This window comes from Salvelinus sp. IW2-2015, linkage group LG19 (genome assembly GCF_002910315.2).
Source record: "Salvelinus sp. IW2-2015 linkage group LG19, ASM291031v2, whole genome shotgun sequence".
Taxonomy (NCBI): domain Eukaryota; kingdom Metazoa; phylum Chordata; class Actinopteri; order Salmoniformes; family Salmonidae; genus Salvelinus; species Salvelinus sp. IW2-2015.
In genome coordinates, this window is record NC_036859.1 from 33,887,648 (window position 1) to 33,908,715 (window position 21,068).

Sequence of the window (21,068 nt, forward strand, 5' to 3'; positions counted from 1 at the left end):
TGAAAGGCTGGTCATGGCTCACATCAACACCATTATCCCAGAAACCCTAGACCCACTCAATTTGCATACCGCCCCAACAGATCCGCAGATGATGCAATCTCTATTGCACTCCACACTGCACTTTCACACTTGGACAAAAGGAAAACCTATGTGAGAAKGCTATTCATTGACTACAGCTCAGAGTTCAACACCATAGTGCCCTCAAAGCTCATCACTAAGCTAAGGACCCTGGGACTAAATACCTCCCTCTGCAACTGGATCCTGGACTTCCTGACGGGCCACCCCCAGGTGGTGAGGGTAGGTAACAACACATCCATCACGCTGATCCTCAACACAGGGGCCACTCAGGGATGCGTGCTCAGTCCCCTCCTGTACTCCCTGTTCACTCATGACTGCATGGCCAGGCACAACTCCAACACCATCATTAAGTTTGCTGATGACACGACAGTGGTAGGCCTGATCAACGAATACGACAAKACAGCCTATAGGGAGGAGGTCAGAGACCTGGCCGTGTGGTGCCAGGACAACAACCTCTATCTCAACGTGATCAAGACAAAGGAGATGATTGTGTACTACAGGAAAAGGAGGACCAAGCACGCCCCCATTCTCATCGACGGGGCTGCAGTTGAGCAGGTTGAGAGCTTAAAGTTCCTTGGTGTCCACATCACCAACAAACCAACATGGTCCAAGCACACCAAAACAGTCGTGAAGAGGGCACGACAAAACCTATTCCCCTTCAGGAGACTGAAAAGATTTGGCATGGGTCCTCAGATCCTCAAAAGGTTCTACAGCTGCACCATCAAGAGCATCCTGACTGGTTGCATCACTGCCTGGTAYGGCAACTGCTCGGYCTCCGACYGCAAGGCACTACAGAGGGTAGAGCGWACKGCCCAGTACATCACTGGGGCCAAGCTTCCTGCCATCCAGGACCTCTATACCAGGCGGTGTCAGAGGAAGGCCCTAAAATTGTCAAAGACTCCAGCCACCCTAGTCATAGACTGTTCTCTCTGCTACCGCACGGCAAGTGGTACCGGAACGCCAAAGTCTAGGTCCAAGAGGCTTTTAAACAGCTTCTACCCCCAAGCCATAAGACTCCTGAACATCTAATCAATTGGCTACCCAGACTATTTGCATTTCCACCCCTCTCTTTTATGCTGCTTCTTCTCTGTTTATTATCTATGCATAGTAACTTTAATAACTCTACCTACATGTACATATTACCTAAATTACCTCGACTAACCGTTGCTCCCGCACATTGACTCTGTACCGGTACCCCCTGTATATAGCCTCACTATTGTTATTTTACTGCTGCTCTTTAATTATYTGTTACTTTTATTTCTTATTTAATTTTTTTATTTTTAGATATTTTTTTCTTAAAACGGCATTGTTGGTTAARGGCTTTTAAGTAAGAACTTCACTGTAAGGTGAAATTCTAAATAAACGTATTAATATAACCTTGAGGGGGCAGGCTCTCTAACAGGCTAACACCACAAACCAAACACTGTTCAGATTCAGACAACTACGGAAACAACTCCAGGCCAAACTGCACCAAAAGAGAAGTAGAATAGAGAGATCTAGAGCGTCTAAAAATAAATAAATACATGTCAGAAGATTTCAAATGGTTCCAATATTTAAGGCAATGCAGTGGTATTATTCCTCTTGGTGCTTCTCAAGCCTTTGCCCTCTGAACCTGTTGAATTCGGCGCGTTTGACAAGTAAAATTTKATTTKATTTKATTTGAGATCATCTCAAGCTCTGTCAGGTTGGATAGGGAGCATCGCTGCACAGCTATTTCATGTCAAAGGGGGCTGAATACTTATGATACACACTGTATATTATTAGATAAAATATTACTGTGAAGTGTCATTCTGGTTCCACCTCTAGCCCTGATCTGAAATGACTAGATAGGTGAAATTAAAATATGTTGGAAATTCTTACATATTAAATTGTTTTCATGCATTGAGATACACTTTGTCAATCTGGTATCTTCCCCAGCTTTAAGACTCTTATAAAGTCCTGGATTGTTCTGCTCAGTTCCTCTAGGACTGCCTGTAGGCAGCTGCCAGTTGTTGTTAGGATGATGGTGTCATCGGGTCCACAGACATGGCATGGACATCAGGTTGCCAACAGCAACAGCAAACAATGGCACATCACTATTGGATACAGATTTTAAGATATTACAAGGGTCTTTTATACAGCTGAAACTTATTTTAAATGCAAATAAAACACATTTTATAATTTTTAATAGGTTCAAAAAGTTGGTTGAAAATACACTTGCACTTACGAGCTTAGATGGTTYTCGAATTAATCAGGTCTCTGCATATAAATAGTTAGGGATATGGTTGGATGATAAACTGTCTTTTAAAATGCATATTGATGAACTTTGTAAACGGCTAAAAATCCAGCTAGGCTTCCTCTATAGAAACAGGACATGCTTGTCCTCTACAAATAGAAGACAMATTGTGCAAGCTACTTTTATGTCTGTTATAGATTATGGGGATATTATTTACATGCATGCTACGGCATCAACACTTAAATCGCTGGATGCTACTTATCGTTGCGCRCTTAGGTTTATTACTGGTGCTAGCTACAGAACTCACCACTGTGTTTTATATCAAAATGTGGGTTGKACTTCGCTGTCCGTGAGACGAGAACAACATGCTCTCGTGTTTGTCTATAAAGCACTTCTGAATAAACTACCTTCTTATTTATCATCACTCATCAATATTAGAATTAKAATTCCTAAAACCAGGTCTCAAGCATGGATTACACTTGAGGCCCATGCGATTTCCACAGAGTTGGGTATGGCTGCCTTTTCCTGTTACACTCCTTGCCTATGGAATAGCCTGCAGACTAAACTTAAACTTGAGACTCTTGTCCCCCTTGCTCATTTTAAATATTTATTGGAGAATTTTTATTTTTGTATTGCTTGTAACTGTTTCGGGTAATGCAAGTTATTGTGCTGTTAGGGGAATAACCTATGTGTAAATGTAATCTGTTCTTGTATTTAAATGTTAAAAAATTATATATWTTTTTGTATTATCTGTGATCGTTTTGTTTGTCTTGTTTAGTTTTTTWAATCATTGTACCTAAACTGTATGTGTAAACATGTATATGCAGGGCCCCGCTGTAAAAGAGACCTTGGTCTCAGTCTGTGTTCCTTGTTGAAATAAAGGTAGAATAATCTTCAACCTTGATCATTGCTCTTTGCCAGGATTGGCAAGTATTCTGAATGGTCAAAACAAGTGATTTATGCTTTCAGGTCATTTTATATTTCCATGCTGATAATTTACCTGGAATGTCTGCATATTTATGTTGTCTTCGATCATCAAGAAGGCCTTATAGTTTTGCACAGTAAAATAGATATGTGAAAACAAGAAAGCCCACCAATGCTGAGTGTGTATGTAGGTTCTGAGTGTAAAGAGGTCCTCAGTAACCCAGAATACACATTTGCCTTCTTTGACCAATCAATAGGGTAGTTCTTTGAATTCGAGTATTAGAAAAAGGGGTTTCATAAGACATTGTTTACACAAGCAAAGTACCATTGAACATTTTGAATGAAAGCTGTGTTGCTATCACAGACTTGTTAATGAAGCCYTTTCAAACCAAATTGTGTTTTCTGGATTCAAATGTGTCACATAATCCTTTTCTAAATTGTCCACAGTTATGTCCATATTTTCTAGCCACATATTTTTTATGTTTTGATGTACATGATCATTCAGGGATTTATTATGATCCTATAATTTTGATTAGAAATGTRTAGTACCAGTATTATTTTGTACCATAGAACAGCCATATTCAACACGCAGAACTCAGTCGGGCCTTGACTCCTGGTATCGTATAAACACACATAAGAAATGGAAAACTGTGTAGAATTGCAGGACATGAGCTTTAAAACTGCAAAACGTTCTCTCTGCCCCATGGCAAACTGTGTAAAATTGCAGGAAATTWACTTTTAAATTGCTAAATGTTCTCTCCGCTAACAAGAGGGGTGTTAACCGTTTGAACAGTTTGGGGTCACATGTGTTGTGAAGTGGGGGGTTTGTTACTATGACGATAAATACAGTAACAATATCCATCTGGACCTTTGCCACMTAGGAAATGTGTGTGACCGGACCTGCTCAAATAGTACTTGAGTACCCCTGCCATAGGCCATAGTCAGTGCTATGTATCATAAGGCGGCCCAATATGGACAGCATGGATCAATGAATAGTTAAATAATAATAGATGAATTAATAGTTTAATAATAATAGATGAATGAATAGTTTAATTCTTAGAGGATGGATGATGCCAGTGCTTCTGAAAATAGTCATTGATTTTGAATACCTTATGAATTATATCACCAGAGTAGTTTATCTAGTAACGCATTTTAAGATGCTCAAAAATGACTAACAACCTTCATGCACATTAACACAGTGAGTCCTATTGTCACGCCGGTGTGATTTAGGACTTCTAACCTCTTCTAACCCCTTTTATGTGTTTGAGCTACAGACTTCTGAGTTATATCATTGGATTCGTCCACTCCCTCTGCATCCTTTGGTACCAAACATTAGTTTGTTGAACCGGGGCGGAGCTAAAGCGATGTTTGTGAGACAAGGGAGGATCCCGAAACGGCCCAGGGCAAGGTCTTTTATACAAAAACATCTGTAGAATCCGAATGGTTTGAGCTTTCAAGTATTAAAAGATATGACGCTCACAAGCTACACAAGAGTCGTTAGAAGGTAAGGGGTTCTTCTACAYAGAAGATCATAGGAAATCCCAGGACATAGTGTCTATAATACTGTAAWAAACTCACATAGTTGCGGTCATAAACTCTGAACGCCAAACAGTTGTCACTGACTAGTTGGATATTCATTTCCCACTGAGAAAACAATTCCTGTACTTACAGCATTCATTTGAATTCATTCTGATCAGGTTTTTGCTTTGGCATAATATATATATATATATTTTTACATTTGTCAAAAAATGAATCTCATGAATTCAACAGTTTATGTCAAATAGTTGTGTCTTCTACTTGTAGCCCTGGTTGTCCTGAAAGGAAAATKGTAAAACACTTAATTGTGAGGCTAAATATAAGGGCTGTACRTCAAAGTCAGATAAATAAAAAGCCCATTTCTGCKGGGGTCTCGTTTAGCTGTGAAAGACACATGAGAAAGTAAGTAAAATGTCATTCTTTATTAYCCCTAGATACAGAGCAGTTCAGAGTACATACAGCCATTGCGCATTGAGCGTAGTAAATTAACCCTTATTACCTACATTTTAACCCTTACTTGTAACTCCCACATGTTTAGAACCATGACAACCCCCCTAAACAAATAGCTAGTAAAGATGTAGTAAATCTCTACCGAACCAATTAATGATGAAGGTCTTGTAAAAGCAAAATGAAATCTCAGCAAGGAAAGCAGACTCAAGCCCTTATGCGGTATTCTCTGATCATGCAGTGGGCCCACTGCATGCAGTTTGATGACTGCGACATTAAAGAGTCTGTGCCTTGTAAAATCTGAACGCTTCTCAGAAAAATGTCTTCTTCCCTGGACACACTGGCACAGGTGCAAGAGGTGCAGACACAATAGCTGGGCTGTCTGGCACTGGTTCTGGGGCTTCCCTCTTCACCACCCCAGATACAACAGGTGCGTCCGTGCCTACAACTGGATCGACTACGAACACAGGGGGCGCTTCGGTACCTACAGGGACCACCACCACTGGGACCACCACCACTGGGACCACAGGCACTATGGACTCCTCGGACTCGCCAGACTCGCCAGACTCAGCAGACAGAAGGCCGCTGCGGTCGGGGTCGTGGAGGGCGGTGAGTTTGTGGTGCCTCAGGCCGTGGACCTTGTGGAGGTTACCAGCGTGGACGTGGACCACTGACGCAGGCACCGGGACTGTGCCATTGGTGTCCACGATAGGCATCTGTACATTAGAACGAGAGACAGGTCTTCAAAGTATTGTGTCAGTGCAATGGTTTGTTTTCATGTGGCATTTATTGATATTCCCTGGCATTATGTGGCTGAGTGATGAGGAGACAGACCACCAGATATACCCTGGCATTATGTGGCTGAGTGATGAGGAGAAACTGATTTTGTTTTTGTCCATTGGGTATTTCCGTTTGCGGAATATTTAGATAAAGCCTTGAATAAAAGAAAAATGGCTACCTATAATKAAATTATAAAAATATTTATCTTCGATGTGGTAAATGGCACATGTGTATTAAATATTGTGTATAGGCTTGTCTCCCATATGAATCTTCTCTTTGTGCCAGACTGGGTTCAAATGYMTTCTATTTTTTTCTGTATTTATTTATCTGTATATATGATGTATTTATGTCTATGTGTATATACAGGGTGTGTGTATGTATCTAAATATGTCTATTAATTATAGGATATAATTATTGTTTGGATAACCTTATTCACTATTATGTATTGATTTTTACCTTACTTTTTTTCACTCTTTATGCGATGTGCAATGCAGAGAACACCGGAAGAAGAATTATCATTTAATTACAGTGAATTATTGTAATGTTTGTTTATGTGTCAATTCATCCCATAAGGGATGTGTTGCCAATTGGCGATTTGACCAGAAAATAACATTTTCATTAATTCATTTCATTAATTCATTCATATTGTTCGGTTCAAATAAGATATAGCCTTTATAGAGTATAGAAGACACATTAATAACTCAGTGATAAYAAGTCACCTACTTATTCACAGGTGTGAGTTAATGCATGTCTTTTCTCTTACCATTGAAGAGGCAGCAAATATATTGCACTGGATTGAGTGTAAAGAACTCAMACCAGCAACTTGACAAAAGCCACGTTGCTGAAAGAGAAAAGAAACGTGTTAGCTTGTCACATGGTGGTACTGATGAAATACCAAGACATTGAGTATGTTTCAATAACCACACTATCATACCATCTAGAATAGTATGCATCCTAAATAGTATGCTAGTATGGCCATTTCAATGCAGGTTTGGGCTTTCCTCCTTCCATGATATAATGTATACTTACTGCCGTAGCATTGGTCAGCGGCACACAGTTGTCATCCCTGTCATCAGCGGTGCAGTTAGTTTCTACTATAACGTATTCTGCCAAGTATCTGGCTCCACCAGACACAACCTGCAAACAGAATTGAAGTACATAACGGCTTTCCACTATAGTTGAGTCACAGTTAGTATATGGGAGGTGTATGCTCAAACAGAGGAGATGTTTTATTTTATTTAATCTTTATTTACGTAGGCAAGTCAGTTAAGAACAAATTCTTATTTACAATGACGGCCTACACCGGCCAAATCCGGACGACGCTGGGCCAATTGTGCACCGCCCAATGGGACTCCCAATCACAGTCGGTTGTGATACAGACTGGATTCGAACCAGGGTGTCTGTAGTGACACCTCTAKYACTGAGATGCAGTGCCTTAKACCACTGAACCACTCGGGAGCCCCACATCAACATCAACCTGTCTAAAGGAGCCCTTATTCACTTTTTACATTTAGGGCTAGTTTCCTGGACACAGAAAAAAAGCCTAGATCTGTGTGCAGAAAACTCTCCCTTAAAATGTTTACCTCATTTGGACATAAAAAAACATTACCATACTCTTTTTAGAAGATTGCACTTGCCCACATGATGATCATATGATCAGAAAAATATGTTTACCTGAGTTGACATGCGTCCGACTTCCATGATTTCAAACAATGACTCTTTGCCTGTCTTGTTGTTGAAGGTGACCAGCGAGGCAAAGACCATGGTCAGGCCTGCAGTGTCGTTAAGGGGAAGGAGTGAGGCACAGCCCACACAGAGGTCCTCCGTTGATTCTTGACATGGTACCAGATAGAGAGAGAAGGTGAGTGTATTAGTGTGTGTGTGAATATATTCCACTTGGCACAGACGTCAAKTCAACATCTATTCCACCTGTGTTCAATGTAATTTCATTGAAATGACGTGGGAACAACGTTGATTCAACCAGTGTGTGCCCAGTGGGATCTCACCTTCCCGCTTCTGTGGTACCTCTCCAGTCAGTAGCTGTCAGACTTTGTTCACAGAATGTGTTGATTATACTTTATTTGCCTGGGGAACGGGATTGTGAAATTATATAGTTCACTGGATTAGATTGAAAAAAATGTGACATAAAGATTGCATACCTTCAGTTTTACACTTGAAAGCTGTGACAGACATAACTCCTTCAACCTTTCTCAGTACCACATCACAATCTCCCTCCACTGCCTAAAAAACAACAAAGAACATTACCAATGATCCATTGGAATTAACTACATTGAATATAAAATGTATTAAATAAAGTGGAGAATTGGCCTCACTGTGGCTACTTTCGGTCTGACGGTGCAGTTGGCGACAGGTGTAGGGTCCAGAACATGACATGTGGTCTCCAGTAGGTCCACTTCCATCAGATAGATCTCTGATCCATCAGGCTATTGAACAACACTGGAGAGCATGACTGAATGGGAATACATTATATCTGCGCTCTTATTCTAAAAAAGTGTCTCAGAGTTGGAGTGCTGATCTAGGATCAGACTACACCAGTCGTCCATATAATCTCATTCATTATGATCTAAAAGGTGAAACTGATCCTAGATCAGCACTGTGAATACAGCTCCAGGGCTAACTGTAGCGGTTAACACATGAAAAAAGGGGCTTTGTATCAAAAGTATATTTCTCCTTAGAACACTAGGGTAAACAAAACCAAAATATGTATATTTTATCTGTCTCAAACATCTGCAAAACTGTAGACTGGTAGGACCTGGGTAGTTAAGATAAACTTGAAAATGTATCTTGTCTTTACATTTACATTTTACATTATAGTAATTTATCAGACGATCTTATCCACAGAGACTTACAGTAGTGAGTGCATACATTTTCATACTTTTTTTCATACTATTTTTTGTACTTAACATAACAATAATTCCGCCTCATTCTGCGAGTACAGAAGTCCAATCTACGCGAGGCCGGTATTTCCATTACAATCTGTAATAATGAATGTTGCACACTAGACTGTATCATACATACATCTAGGCCAATCTAGAGATGAGGCATATAGAGATGTATCTCTATGTGACTCTGTGGATTATTCTATTATCCATGCTCCAGCTCTGGCTCACCTTGGTTATGATCTTGATGTCATCGATCTGGTTCAGGGCGTACTTGTAGCCGTGCGTGTGCTGTCCGTTGAGGTAATCCTGGGCCACCAGGGCTGCAGCTTTCACGTCGGGCGAGTCGCAGGGCGGACGGGTCACATTATGCAGCAACAACTGGGCCCATGCCCCTGTCAGCAGCCCCAAAACCAAGGCTATACCCAGGCGACTCATCATCAGGAGGGTTAGGACAGGGCGAGAGGATGGAAGTATTGTAGCAGGTAATGACGGGGGTACACTAGAAGAAGTCCACATGCCCTGGTATATAGCCTGTACTTTAAACTTCACTACAGAGCCAAGGTAAACACATGTCCACCCCGGACTTCTGTGTACCGTGTGGGTTGTGCAAGAATCCTCAGCCTGAACCCCATGTGGAATATTGCCAAGATAAATGCTAGACTGACAAAGTCTGGGGTGATCAGGTGCATTGGTGTCAGCAGGTAGATGTCAAAGTTTTACTCTTCAGTTCAACTGAGAAAAAGTCACGCTTGGATAAAATATGGGATTTCATTGATGTGAATTTAAATTTTTTATTTTATTTATTTCACCTTTATTTAACCAGGTAGGCTAGTTGAGAACAAGTTCTCATTTACAACTGCGACCTGGCCAAGATAAAGCATAGCAGTGTGAACAGACAACAACACAGAGTTACACATGGAGTAAACAATAAACAAGTCAATAACATAGTAGAGAAAAAAAAAGAAAAGGAGAATCTATATACAATGTGTGCAAAAGGCATGAGGAGGTAGGCAATAAATAGGCCATAGGAGCGAATAATTACAATTTAGCAGATTAGGAAGATGCCATGAAAAGTAATACTGTAGCAAAACTGTAGCCCGGGTCTTCTCTAGATCTTCCGTAGCCTGTGTGTTCAGAACATGCAGTAGCTTTAAAAGACAATGTAATATTTTTTTATATTTTTTATTTTATTTAACCTTTATTTAACCAGGAAGGGCTCATTGAGAATTAAAATCTCTTTTTCAAGAGCGTCTGCCAAATAGCAGCACCAAGTCATTACAAAATTACAGACAGACAACAGAAAAACTACAGTAATCTAGTAAAACCATTGAATTCACAAGAGTATAACAATATCAAAACAGCAAATTAAAAACATTGACAGGTCAGGGAATCAGCCTCAAATCCTTCATCAGTGATTTAAAAACACCAATCGGGACAAGTTCTTCCAGTTTAAAATTATTTTGTAAGGTGTTCCAAGACGATGGCGCAGAGATACATAAAATACCTTTTACAAATTCAGTTCGGACATTGGAACAGTTAGCAGGATAAAGTCTAGCGAACGAAGAGAGTACCCACCACATTTCTGAACAATAAAAATGCCCAAATAAAAAGGTAGTAAACCCAAAATGGCTTTGTAAATAAAAGTATACCAGTGACTGAGCCTACAGTGACTAGAGAAGGCCAGCCAACCCTGGTATACAAAGTGCAGTGGTGCGTAAGGGTTTTGCAGTTTAAAATAAATCTCAAAGTGCCATGGTAAAGAGTGTCAATTGATCTCAAACACTGAGCGGAAGCATTCATATATAAAATATCCCATAGTCTAGTAAAGCATAAATGTAGCTGATACTAGCCTCCTTCTCTGGCTTCAAAGAAAAAACAGCCTTATTCCTAAAATAAAATCCCAATTTCAGCTTCAATTTTTGTAAGTTGTTGAATATGCAATTTAAAGACAGGCCGTCATCAATTAGAATTCCAAGATATTTATTGAGGTTACAACCTCAATCTCCTTGCCCTGACAGGTGTAATAGGTGGAAGGTTCAGAGGTCTATTCTTGCATTAGAAACACCATTAGTTTAGTTTTGGCAGTATTGAGGATAAGCTTCAATTGACACAAGGTATGTGTAACAGTATAAAAAGCAGTTTGCAAGTTCTGGAAAGCTTTTGTTAAGAGATGAGGCACAACAGTAAATAACAGTATCATCAGCATAAAAATGAATTTGTGCATTTTGGACATTTTTGTCTAAATCATTTATATAAATAGTGAATAAGAGAGGACAAGTACAGAGCCTTGGGGCACACCATTCAGGACAGACAATTTAACAACATAAGCCCATTAAATTGAGTGCACTGAGTTCTATCAGACAGATAGTTAGCAAACCATGCAACTGCATGCTCCGAAAGACCTACACTCAACAATCTCTGCCTTAGTATAGCATGATCAACTGTATCAAAAGCCTTAGGAGATCAATAAAAAGTGAGACCACAGTGCTGTTTTTTTGTCAAGGGCTTCAGTGATATCATTTAAAACCTTCATGGCTGCTGTAATTGTGCTATGCTTCTTCCTGAAGCCCGATTGGTACATTGATAAAATAGAGTTAGTAATAAAAAACCTTTTAGCTGTTCACTCACAAGGGTTTCAAGTATTTTCACCAGGGGTGACAGCTTTAAGATTGGCCTATAATTATTTAAAAGAGTTGACGATCCCCCTTTTAAAAGTGTGGACAAATGCTGATTTCCAGATCTTTGGAATTTCATTACATTCCAGGGTTAGATTGAACAGATATGTAAGTGGTTCAGCTATGAAATCAGCTGCCAGATTTAAAAAGCAGGGATCCAAAAGATCAGGACCTGCAGGCTTTCTTTGATCTAAGAGTTCAGGGCTTTATGTACCACCTGCACTGAGAATGGCAGAAAGCTAAAAGTTTGACCAGCTCTCACTGGTTCATCCACACAGGGTTGTACAGAGACAGAGGACACTGGTTCATCCACACAGGGTTGTACAGAGACAGAGGACACTGGTTCATCACACAGGTTGTACAGAGACAGAGGACACTGGTTCATCCACACAGGGTTGTACAAGACAAGGACACTGAATCAAACAGCCTACCAGATGATACAAAGTGCTCATTGAAACAATTCAGCATTTCAGTTTTGTCATATATAGCAACAGAGTCCTTCAAAACACATGACGGTAATTCATTAACATTACTGTTACCAGACATAGACTTAATAGATTCCAAAACTTCTAGGTCATTCAGGTTATCAGTGGTAACAGACATAAAATATTCAGACTTGGCCTTCTGAGAAGAAAATAACACTTGTTTCTTAACTGCCTAAAATAAGCCAATCAGCATCAGAACAAAATTTCATTGCTTTAGCCCAGGCTAGATTACGGTCGTGAATAATACAAGACAGCTCAGAAGAAAACCATGGATTATCCCGCCCTTTAACCCGAACCTGCGGAATGGTGCATGTTTGTTTACTATTTGGAAAAAAACATCATGAAAGAATATCCAGGCAGTTTCCACATCAGGGATAAGCTCAATCTTGCTCCAGTCAAAATAAACAAAAATCATGAAAGAAAGCCTGCTCATTAAAACACTTCAAATTTCCTTACGAATAAAACGTGGATTTGTCTTTGGAACCTTAGTATTTCTAACAGCAACAACAGCACAATGGTCACTTAAATCATTACAAAAAACACCAACCGCAGAATATTTATGTGGAACATTTGTCAATATCAAATCAATCAGGGTAGATTTATCTGGGCATTTAAGATTTGGGCGAGTGGGTGAATTAATCAACTGGGTAAGTTCATAGAATTACAAAACATTTTTAAATCATCAGACACCGGCTTTAACCAACACCAGTTGAGATCACCAATCAAGATCATTTCACTGTAAAGAAGTTTAGACATAAGGTGCAAAAGAAGAAAATGCATCACCGAGAGCAGAGGGGGTCTATAACAGCCAATCACAGTTATAGAGGCCCTTTGAAACCTCAATATTCAAGCAAGAAATTCCAACTGTTTACAAATAGTTTCAGACTTTGCCACACTTACTGAATTTAGATTTTACATATATAGCCACACCCCACCTTTCTTAACCCGATCAGTGCGATTAAACATTGTAACCACTTATACAAATATCCTTATCAAAATAGACTTGCTGAGGCACGGTTTCAGAAAACACAATTACATCAGCATCAGTTGATTTAGCCCAAATCCTAACCCCATCAATTTTGACAATGAAAAATACCAAAACCAGATCTTGATTTAAAATCAGAGGGGGTTTGGAGACATTGCATATCAGGGCCAGGGTTAGGTTGCACGTACCTGATATCAACAACAGAAGAATAACTAGGCACCTCTGTTTAATAACCTTGCACGGCTTCTCTTTTTTAAGAGGACCTACTGCAAGCGAATTCTACAAGTGAGTTTCCAGACAATACAAAACAGTCATTTAAACCATTAACTTTGGTAGTGACACCAAGTTCGCTCACTGTTTCACCATCATGCCACAAATGCATCGGCACTTGGACGAGTGGACCGAGTGAAAAAGAGCGAGTTCCTGCAGACAAAATGTCTAATGGACGGGAGAGCACATTGTCAGATGTACTCACCCTGCGACAATGTTCGTTTTCTCCAGAGTTCAGTAAAGTCAGTGCACAAAGCAATACCACGTAWATTGTCATTTTCTCAATATACAATATACATTGTGATTGATAAGGGACCAGTGTAAAATTCATATCACGATTATGAGGCATCACCCTGTATTTCCCTGAAAGGGAGCAAAAGGCCTATAGTCTGGTTCCAGATGTCTCTGTGTAGCATGGCCTTAGCTCTGTCTGTGCTGTCTTGTGTCTTGCCAATGGTAAGTAAAACAGCATAAGTCGATCTGGGATCAGGCTAGCAATGGAGGCTACTACCATTAGATGGGAGAGCCACAACAACAATGATGCAATGACACCTGGTGGATTATACAGGCTCTGCCACTAAACCAGAGACAAGCGATTTGCAAGTATGCTGCTGATAGGAGACGATTGGCCTACTACAGCATTCACGGATCCCTGCCCCACTCACAACAGGCGCAACTGGCAGGCAGATAAAGGGACAGATCTTACAACGCCTGGATAGGTACTTTAAGTATCAGCTAACCACATCATATGTTATAGCAATCTGTCAGTCGATGGCAACCATTGGTTGATGCATGCAACGTCGCACCAGGGGAACGAGAACACGTACCCGACATCGGCCGTGTTCGAGAGCATCAAAACTAGTGCAGTCAGTCAGTCAAAATTTACCCATGATACATTGTGGTTTTGATCCTCTCAAACACGGCCACAGACACAGAGAGAGAGAGCTGGGCCCTGACAGTACATCTCAGTAAGACAAAAATAACGGTGTTCCTAAAAAGGTCCAGTTACCAGGACCACGAATACAAATTCCATCTAGACACCTTTGCCCTAGAGCACACAAAAAAATATACATACCTCAGCCTAAACATCAGCACCACAGGTAACTTCCACAAAGATGTGAATGAGCTGAGAGACAAGGCAAGAAGGGCTTTCTATGCCAACAAAAGGAACATAAAATTCGACATTCCAATTAGGATCTGGCTAAAAATACTTGAATCAGTTATAGAACCCATTGCCCTTTATGGTTGTGAGGTCTGGGTTCTGCTCACCAACCAAGAATTCACATAATGGGACAAACACCAAATGGCGCCGGAAGAAATGGCAGCAGTTTTACGGGCGCCCAACCAATTGTGCTATTATGKKGTTTTTTTGCGTTATTTTTAACTTATTTTGTACATAATGTTTCTGCAACCGTATCTTACTTCAAAAAAGAGCTTCTGGATATCAGGACAGCGATCACTCACCTCGGATTAGACAAAGATTTTTTCTACAACAAAGACGACGCACAARACATTCTCCAAACACYCCACAGGACYGACATCCCCGTWATTTGCAAGAGGAAGCGACGCAGGTACAGGGGACAAAGAGCCGGATGCCTGGTCAGGACCCGGAGAAGGCGACTGGGAAAGATGCCGTTACCGTCAATACTACTCGCCAAGAAGCAATCATTGGACAATAAATTAGACGAGGTACGATTACAAATATCCTAGCAACGGGACATCAAAAACTGTAATTATCCCATGTTTCACGGAATCGTGGCTGAATGACAACATGGATATTCAGCTAGCAGGATATCAAATCAAATCAAATGTATTTATATAGCCCTTCGTACATCAGCTGATATCTCAAAGTGCTGTACAGAAACCCAGCACGGTGGCTAGGAAAAACTCCCTAGAAAGGCCAAAACCTAGGAAGAAACCTAGAGAGGAACCAGGCTATGAGGGATGGCCAGTCCTCTTCTGGCTGTGCTGGGTGGAGATTATAACAGAACATGGCCAAGATGTTCAAATGTTCATAAATGACCAGCATGGTCAAATAATAATAATCACAGTAGTTGTCGAGGGTGCAGCACGTCAGCACCTCAGGTGTCCTTCATAGCCGATCATTAAGAGTATCTCTACCGCTCCTGCTGTCTCTAGAGAGTTGAAAACAGCAGGTCTGGGACAGGTAGCACGTCCGGTGAACAGGTCAGGGTCCCATAGCCGCAGGCAGAACAGTTGAAACTGGAGCAGCAGCACGGCCAGGTAGCCCACAAAGATCTCCGCCACGGCACAACCCAAGGGGGGGCGCCAACCCAGACAGGAAGATCACGTCAGTGACTCAACCCTCTCAAGTGACGCACCCCTCCTAGGGACGGCATGAAAGAGCACCAGTAAGCCAGTGACTCAGCCCCTGTAATAGGGTTAGAGGCAGAGAATCCCAGTGGAGAGAGGGGAACCGGCCAGGCAGAGACAGCAAGGGCGGTTCGTTGCTCCAGAGCCTTTCCGTTCACCTTCACACTCCTGGGCCAGACTACACTCAATCATATGACCCACTGAAGAGATGAGTCTTCAGTAAAGACTTAAAGGTTGAGACCGAGTCTGCGTCTCTCACATGGGTAGGCAGACCATTCCATAAAAATGGAGCTCTATAGGAGAAAGCCCTGCCTCCAGCTGTTTGTTTAGAAATTCTAGGGACAGTAAGGAGGCCTGTGTCTTGTGACCGTAGCGTATGTGTAGGTATGTACGGAAGGACCAAATCGTAAAGATAGGTAGGAGCAAGCTCATGTAATGCTTTGTAGGTTAGCAGTAAACCCTTGAAATCAGCCCTTGCCTTAACAGGAAGCCAGTGTAGGGAGGCTAGCACTGGAGTAATATGATCAAATTTTTTGGTTCTTGTCAAGATTCTAGCAGGTGTGTTCAGCACTAATTGAAGTTTATTTAGTGCTTTATCCGGGTAGCCGGAAAGTATAGCATTGCAGTAGTCTAACCTAGAAGTGACAAAAGCATGGATTAATTTTTCTGCATCATTTTTGGACAGAACGTTTCTGATTTTTGCAATGTTATGTAAATGGGAAAAAGCTGTCCTTGAAAACAGTCTTGATATGTTCGTCAAAAGAGAGATCAGGGTCCAGAGTAACGCCTAGGTCCTTCACAGTTTTATTTGAGACGACTGTACAACCATGAAGATGAATTGTCAGATTCAACAGAAGATCTCTTTGTTTCTTGGGACCTAGAACAAGCATCTCTGTTTTGTCCGAGTTTAAAAGTAGAACATTTGCAGCCATCCAATTCCTTATGTCTGAAACACAGACTTCCAGCGAGGGCAATTTTGGGGCTTCACCATGTTTCATCGAAATGTACAGCTGTGTGTCATCCGCATAGCAGTGAAAGTTAACATTATGTTTCCAAATGACATCACCAAGAGGTAAAATATATAGTGAAAACAATAGTGGTCCTAAAACGGAACCTTGAGGAACAYCGAAATGTACAGTTGATTTGTCAGAGGACAAACCATCCACAGAGACAAACTGATATCTTTCCGACAGATAAGATCTAATCCAGGCCAGAACTTGTCCGTGTAGACCAATTTGGGTTTCCAATCTCTCCAAAAGAATGTGGTGATCGATGGTATCAAAAGCAGCACTAAGGTCTAGGAGCACAAGGACAGATGCAGAGCCTCGGTCTGACGCCATTAAAAGGTAATTTACCACCTTCACAAGTGCAGTCTCAGTGCTATGGTGGGGTCTAAAACAAGACTGAAGCGTTTTGTATACATGGTTTGTTTTTAGGAAGGCAGTGAGTTGCTGTGCAACAGCTTTTTCATTTTTTGTTGTTGTGAGGAATGGGAGATTCAATATAGGCCGATAGTTCTTTATATTTTCTGGGTCAAGGTTCGGCTTTTTCAAGAGAGGCTTTATTACTGCCACTTTTAGTGAGTTTGGTACACATCCGGTGGATAGAGAGCCGTTTATTATGTTCAACATAGGAGGGCCAAGCACAGGAAGCAGCTCTTTAAGTAGTTTAGTTGGAATAGGGTCCAGTATGCAGCTTGAAGGTTTAGAGGCCATGATTATTTTCATCATTGTGTCAAGAGATATAGTACTAAAACACTTGAGTGTCTCCCTTGATCCTAGGTCCTGGCAGAGTTGTGCAGACTCAGGACAACTGAGCGTTGGAGGAATACGCAGATTTAAAGAGGAATCCGTAATTTTATTTCTAATGATCATGATCATGATCTTTTCCTCAAAGAAGTTCATGAATTTATCACTGCTGAAGTGAAAGCCATCCTCTCTTGGGGAATGCTGCTTTTTAGTTAGCTTTGCGACAGTATSAAAAAGAMATGTTGGATTATTCTTATTTTCCTCAATTAAGTTGGAAAAATAGGATGATCGAKSAGCAGTGAGGGCTCTTCGATACTGCACGGTACTGTCTTTCCAAGCTAGTCGGAAGACTTMCAGTTTGGTGTGACGCCATTTCCGTTCCGATTTTCTGGAAGCTTGCTTCAGAGCTCGGGTATTGTCTGTTAACCAGGGAGCTAGTTTCTTATGACAAATGTTTTTTGTTTTTAGGGGTGCGACTGCATCTAGGGTATTGCGCAAGGTTAAATTGAGTTCCTCAGTTAGGTGGTTAACTGATTTTTGTACTTTGACGTCCTTTGGTAGGTGGAGGGAGTTTGGAAGTGCATCTAGGAATCTTAGGGTTGTCCGAGAATTTATAGCATGACTTTTGATGATCCTTGGTTTGGGTCTGAGCAGATTATTTGTTGCGATTGCAAWCGTAATTAAATGGTGGTCCGATAGTCCAGAATTATGAGKAAAAACATTAAGATCCACAACATTTATTCCACAGGACAAACCTAGGTCCAGAGAATGACTGTGGCAGTGAGTAGGTCCGGAGACATGTTGGACAAAATCCACTGAGTCGATGATGGCTAGTCATTGACTACAGCTCAGCATTCAACACCATAGTACCCTCAAAGCTCATCACTAAGCTAAGGATCCTGGGACTAAACACCTCCCTCTGTAACTGGATCCTGGACTTCCTGACGGGCCGCCCCCCAGGTGGTCAGGGTAGGTAGCAACACATCTGCCACACTGATCCTCAACACTGGAGCTCCACAGGGGTGCGTGCTCAGTCCCCTCCTGTACTCCCTGTTCACCCACGACTGCATGGCCAGGCATGACTCCAACACCATCATTAAGTTAGCAGATGACACAACAGTGGTAGGCCTGATCACCGACAATGACGAGACAGCCTATAGGGAGGAGGTCAGAGACCTGGCCGGGTGGTTCCAGAATAAAAACCTATCCCTCAACGTAACCAAGACTAAGGAGATGATTGTGGACTACARGAAAAGGAGGACCGAGCACGCCCCCATTCTCATCGACGGGGCTGTAGTGGAGAAGGTTGAGAGCTTCAATTTCCTTGGTGTCCACATCAACAACAAACTAGAATGGTCCAAACACACCAAGACAGTCGTGAAGAGGGCCCGACAAAGCCTCAGGAAACTAAAAWGGTTTGGCATGGGTCCTAAGATCCTCAAAAGGTTCTACAGCTGCAACATCGAGAGCATCCTGACTGGTTGCATCACTGCCTGGTACGGCAATTGCTCGGCCTCTGACCGCAAGGCACTACAGAGGGTAGTGCGTACGGCCCAGTACATCACTGGGGCTCAGCTGCCTGCCATCCAGGACCTCTACACCAGGCGGTGTCAGAGGAAGGCCCTAAAAATTGTCAAAGACCCCAGCCACCCTAGTCATAGACTGTTCTCTCTGCTACCGCATGGCAAGCGGTACCGGAGTGCCAAGTTTAAGACAAAAAGGCTTCTCAACAGCTTTTACCCCAAAGCCATAAGACTCCTGAACCGGTAATCAAATGGTTACCCGGACTTTTTGCATTGTGTGCCCCCCCCCAAACCCTCTTTTTATGCTGCTGCTACTCTCTGTTTATCATATATGCATAGTCACTTTAACTATACATTCATGTACATACTACCTCAATTGGGCCGACCAACCAGTGCTCCCGCACATTGGCTAACCGGGCTATCTGCATTGTGTCCCGCCACCCGCCACCCGCCACCCACCACCCGCCAACCCCTCTTTTACGCTACTGCTACTCTCTGTTCATCATATATGCATAGTCACTTTAACCATATCTACATGTACATACTACCTCAATCAGCCTGACTAACCGGTGTCTGTATGTAGCCTCGCTACTTTTATAGTCTCGCTACTGTATATAGCCTGTCTTTTTACTGTTGTTTTATTTTTTTACTTACCTATTGTTCACCTAACACCTTTTTTGCACTATTGGTTAGAGCCTGTAAGTAAGCATTTCACTGTAAGGTCTACACCTTTTGTATTCGGTGCACRTGACAAATAAACTTTGATTTGATTTGATTTGAGACTCTGCATACAGAATTCTGCAAAAATGTCCTCCATGTACAACGTAAAACACCAAATAATGAATGCAGAGCAGAATTAGGCCGATACCCGCTAATTATCAAAATAGAGAAAAGAGAAGTTAAATTCTACAACCACCTAAAAGGAAGCAATTCCCAAACCTTCCATAACAAAGCCTTCCCCTACAGAGAAATAAACCTGGAGAAGAGGCCCCTAAGCAAGCTGGTCCTGGGGCTCTTTTCACAAACACAAACACACCCCAAAGGGCCCCAGGACAGCAACACAATTACACCCAACTAAATCATGAGAAAACAAAAAGCTAATTACTTGACACATTGGAAAGAATTTACAAAAAACTGAGCAAACTAGAATGCTATTTGGCACTAAACAGAGAGTACAGAGTGGCAGAATACCTGCCCACTGTGACTGACCCAAAATGAAGGAAATCTTTGACWATGTACGGACTCAGTGAGCATAGCCTTGCTATTGCGAAAGTCCGCCGAAGGCAGACCTGGCTCTCAAGAGAAGACAGACTATGTGCACACTGCCCACAAAATGAGTTGGAAACTGAGCTGCACTTCCTAACCTCATGMSAAATATATGACCATATTAGAGGCACATATTTCCCACAATGAATTCGAAAACAAATCCAATTTGATAAACTCCCATATCTATTGGGTGAAATACCACAGTGTGCAATCACAGCAGCAAGATTTGTGACCTKTTGCYMYAAGAAAAGGGCAACCAGTGAAGAACAAACGCCATTGTAAATACAACCTATATTTATGTTTATTTATTTTCACTTTTTTTTCACATCGTTACAACACTGTATATAGACATAATATGACATTTGAAATGTCTTTATTATTTTGGAACTTTTGTGAATGTAATGTTTACTGTTCATTTTATGTTTATTTCACTTTTGTTTATTATCTATTTCACCTGCTTTGGAGATGTAAACATATGTTTCCCATGCCAATAAATCCCCTTAAATTGAAAATATTTTATTGAGAGAGAGACAAACACACACACGCACACACATGAAAATAACACATACATTGACATGTATGGATGTAAATTTAGCAAAATGGCATAACGTGGCATCTCTCATCATTTTATTTACTTTTTTCAAAAACCCACGGGCTGTATTTGATTGACCCTCATTTATTGAAATTGAATCAATTCATGTATTTATTATTATTGAACGTATTATTCTGATCACTTTTTTTCTTGATAAATTCCGATTGGTACCGGTCGTATCTAGTTATCATAGCTACAAAGTCAGAATTATGGTTTAATCCCGCCTATCTCTACAATGTATCTTCTTGAAACCTTACCCACTCTGCTAACCTTATACCTAACTCTACCCTTGAATGAATACCAAAAA

At 41.3% G+C, this 21,068-nt stretch overlaps 1 protein-coding gene across 1 annotated transcript; it reads right to left on the bottom strand.

Annotated features, from left to right (window-relative positions):
- Positions 1-5,160: 5,160 nt before the first annotated feature.
- ahsg2 (alpha-2-HS-glycoprotein 2) lies at positions 5,161-9,397 on the bottom strand. The gene is made up of 7 exons (XM_024009156.2): positions 9,112-9,397; positions 8,314-8,424; positions 8,140-8,221; positions 7,655-7,812; positions 7,010-7,117; positions 6,744-6,821; positions 5,161-5,916 (listed from the first exon to the last, which is right to left on the bottom strand). Exons 1-7 carry the CDS (start codon positions 9,319-9,321, stop codon positions 5,512-5,514), a joined length of 1,152 nt encoding a protein of 383 aa, XP_023864924.1. The 5' UTR covers positions 9,322-9,397; the 3' UTR covers positions 5,161-5,511.
- Positions 9,398-21,068: the final 11,671 nt, after the last annotated feature.